Source organism: Nicotiana sylvestris, chromosome 2 (genome assembly GCF_000393655.2).
Source record: "Nicotiana sylvestris chromosome 2, ASM39365v2, whole genome shotgun sequence".
Lineage (NCBI taxonomy): Eukaryota > Viridiplantae > Streptophyta > Magnoliopsida > Solanales > Solanaceae > Nicotiana > Nicotiana sylvestris.
In genome coordinates this window covers 97,471,052-97,474,162 of record NC_091058.1, presented here as the reverse complement: position 1 = coordinate 97,474,162, position 3,111 = coordinate 97,471,052, and the positions used below count along the sequence as shown (strand labels likewise).

General features: G+C 38.0%; 1 protein-coding gene across 1 annotated transcript; it reads left to right on the top strand.

Annotated features, from left to right (window-relative positions):
• The first annotated feature begins 2,114 nt into the window (after positions 1-2,114).
• LOC138885293 (serine/threonine-protein phosphatase 7 long form homolog) lies at positions 2,115-2,903 on the top strand. The gene has a single exon (XM_070166227.1). The coding sequence runs from the start codon at positions 2,115-2,117 to the stop codon at positions 2,901-2,903; it is 789 nt and encodes a 262-aa protein (XP_070022328.1).
• Positions 2,904-3,111: the final 208 nt, after the last annotated feature.

The window sequence follows — 3,111 nt, the reverse complement described above, 5'->3', positions numbered from 1 at the left end:
TAACAAGTTTGAAGCTTTGGGTTGAGCTTGAATTTGGAATTTGTATAAGGATTTGTGATGGATGTTATTCAAAATCGGCAAAGAATTGAATCTATAGTTATGGAAGAAGGTTCTTGTGGTGGAAGGGTTGGTGGTAGTATGGTGGTGATGGAGAAGATGATGGGGTTAGGAAGATGAAGAGGGGGAGGGGGGGTTCTTTTCTATATTATTTTTTCTTTGAGAAGATGAGAAGAGGGGGTTTGGGGAAGGAGGGAGTTGCAGAAGTTTTTTTTCAGTTTTTCTTTTTTTTTCCTCGATTTGACACGTGTCAGATGCTGATTGGCGCGTGTAAGAGCAATCTTTGAGCAGATGTGGTCAAACACTGAAGTGGTGTGTAATTGACACACCTTTAAAAGTTTTGGTGTGTAATATTATTTCTGTATTTAAGAAGTGTGTAAGAGGGATTTGGGGACAAGGTCGATGGGTAAAGTATGTATTTTGATGTGTCATTTATTTTGAAATAGATTAAAAAAAGTACCTCATCTAATATGAAACGAAGGATATAATTCTATCGTATGGATAAACTAAAGCAAGAGAAATAGTTAAAGGTGTACGAATAATAGTAGAGTAGAGGGGGTGGTAAATGGAGTCCGAAACTTAAATAGTGCCCTTTTGGGCAAAAAATACCTTTCTACTATTAAAAAAAAGTTACATAAGTACATAAAATGCAGTATAATACTGCGTTTTACTTTAACAGAAGGTTAGCCGTTAAAGTTAAACGCAGTACTATACTGTGATTTATTAAAAAAATTAATTTTTTTAAGGAAAACGCAGTACAATACTGCGTTTCCCTATTAAAATTGGGCCCACCTTATAACTCTGCCATAAATGCCTATATTTTATTAAAGGAAAACGCAGTACAATACTGCGTTTAAGGGAAACGCAGTATTGTACTGCGTTTTCCTTTAATAAAATATAGGGCCCCTTCTTCTTCCCCAAGACAACGACTCTATTAAAAAACTCACCCTTCCTCACTGCTGGTCCCCCCCCCCCCCCCCCCGGTCAAATTAAAAAAAAAAATTGGGCCCCACCCGTCATCAAAAAGCAAAGAGTGTAGGTCCCGCACACAACACACGCTTTGGATTTCTTCTTTCGGGTTCAAAAATTCGATTTGAATCTATTTCAAAAAACTTAAATCGATGTATTTCGATTTTGTTTATGTCGAAACTCGTATAGCACATGCATATTTGTATTGTTGAATGTGTTTCCATGTTAATTTGTGTTTAAATTTGTATCTTATTTATACCCGGATTGATTTATTAGCTTTGGGACAAAAAATAGTTAAAACTTGATAAATAATTTTTATTGTTAATGTTATGTTTTTATTTGCTTAAATAATAAATAAATATTATTTATTTAGATTGTTGTTCATATGTATATTATGTTTGTTGTTTTTATATGTAATAGTGACCTTTTGGCGTAGTAAAATATAGAGTCTTTTAGCGTAGTAAAATATAGAGCCTTTTAGCGTAGTAAAATATATAGCCTTTTAGCGTAGTAAAATGTAGAGCCTTTTAGCGTAGAGTCTCTGTAGTTTAAGTATGTAGTAACTGGAACTCATAGATAATTACTCAGTCGAATTCAATAATTAATTATTTAATTTATTAAACTAACAAAATTCTAAAAATATTGAAATTGACACGCATAATAATTAAGGATAACTTGGTGCTATCGGACCTCAAATATCGAGCCTGGAACCCATAGATAATTATTTAGTCCAATTCAATAATTAATTATTAAATTTATTAAATTAACAAAATTCTAAAAATATTGAAATTGACACACATAATAATTAAGGATAACTTGGTGCTACCAAGCCTCAAATATCGAGCCTGGAACCCATAGATAATTACTTAGTCCAATTTTAAAAATAATTATTTAATTTATTAAACTAACAAAATTCTAAAAATGTTGAAATTGACACACATAATAATTAAGGATAATTTGGTGCTACCGGGCCTCAAATATCGAGCCTAGAACCCATAGATAATTACTCAGTCTAATTTTAAAAAATAATTATTTAATTTATTAAACTAACACACATAATTAATTTTCTTTAAATTATAGTAGACGGCATGGACTTTCCGCATGCGCATCCTGGACCAGCAGAGGATCAGCTATTAGTGTTGCAGGGCGACCATAGGTCCTCCTTTGTATGGGAGGGACATCTATCAAATCAGCCTCTCCGCGCCAGGAGACCTGACGATTTGTGGGACTTCATGGCGCAGCATCATTTCCATGCCCGCGTAGTCGCGCACTTACATGCTACGGGCTTCTATACGATTTTTTGGATTGGGCGGATGCAGCTTGATTGGTCTCTCATCACGGCCTTGGTAGAGCGGTGGCGAACGGAGACGCACACTTTTCACTTGCCCACTGGAGAGGCCACCATCACGCTGGAGGATGTTCGGGTTTTGTACGGGTTACGTGTAGATGGACGGGCCGTTGCACTGCCCCAGTACATTAGATCCATGACGCGTGGACAGTATTTGGATATGATGGGGCAGTATACTAGTTACAGACCTCAGGGTGACGCTGTACAGAGAGAGGGCAATCGTGTTGCTTTGTTAGCCATCAGAGATCATATGGCATTTTTGCACCCAGACATTACCGGCGAGACGGAGGATCTCCATATTGAGCGGTACACGAGGTTGGCGCTGCTCCTACTTTTTGGGGGTGTCTTGTTCCCAAACACTTTGGAAAGTCTAGTGAATATGCACTTTCTCCATCATCTGCAACAGCTAGATGATTTACCCCTGTACAGCTGGGGTGCTGCTGTTCTCGCATACCTGTATAGGAGCATGTGCCGGGCGAGCATGCTTTGCCAGGTGGACAATGTGGTTTTCTGCCCCTTCTACAGGTGACAACATTTTCGAATACTATGTTCATTACTCCGAATTCTATATGGTCGAAATGACTCTTAAATTTTACGTCAACCTTTTATCTTAGGTTTGGACCTGACAGCGGATCATGCCGTTGCAGCCACCTCTACCATCACTAGAGCCCGGTGAGGCTCATCCGTTTCTCCCTCTAGCTTCTAGGTGGGTTCTTCGGCGTGAGAACTACCGAGGG

What these genes read in the sequence shown, in the direction of transcription:
- LOC138885293 (XM_070166227.1), top strand. Translation starts at nt 2,115, where the DNA reads ATGGACTTTCCGCATGCGCATCCTGGACCAGCAGAGGATCAGCTATTA.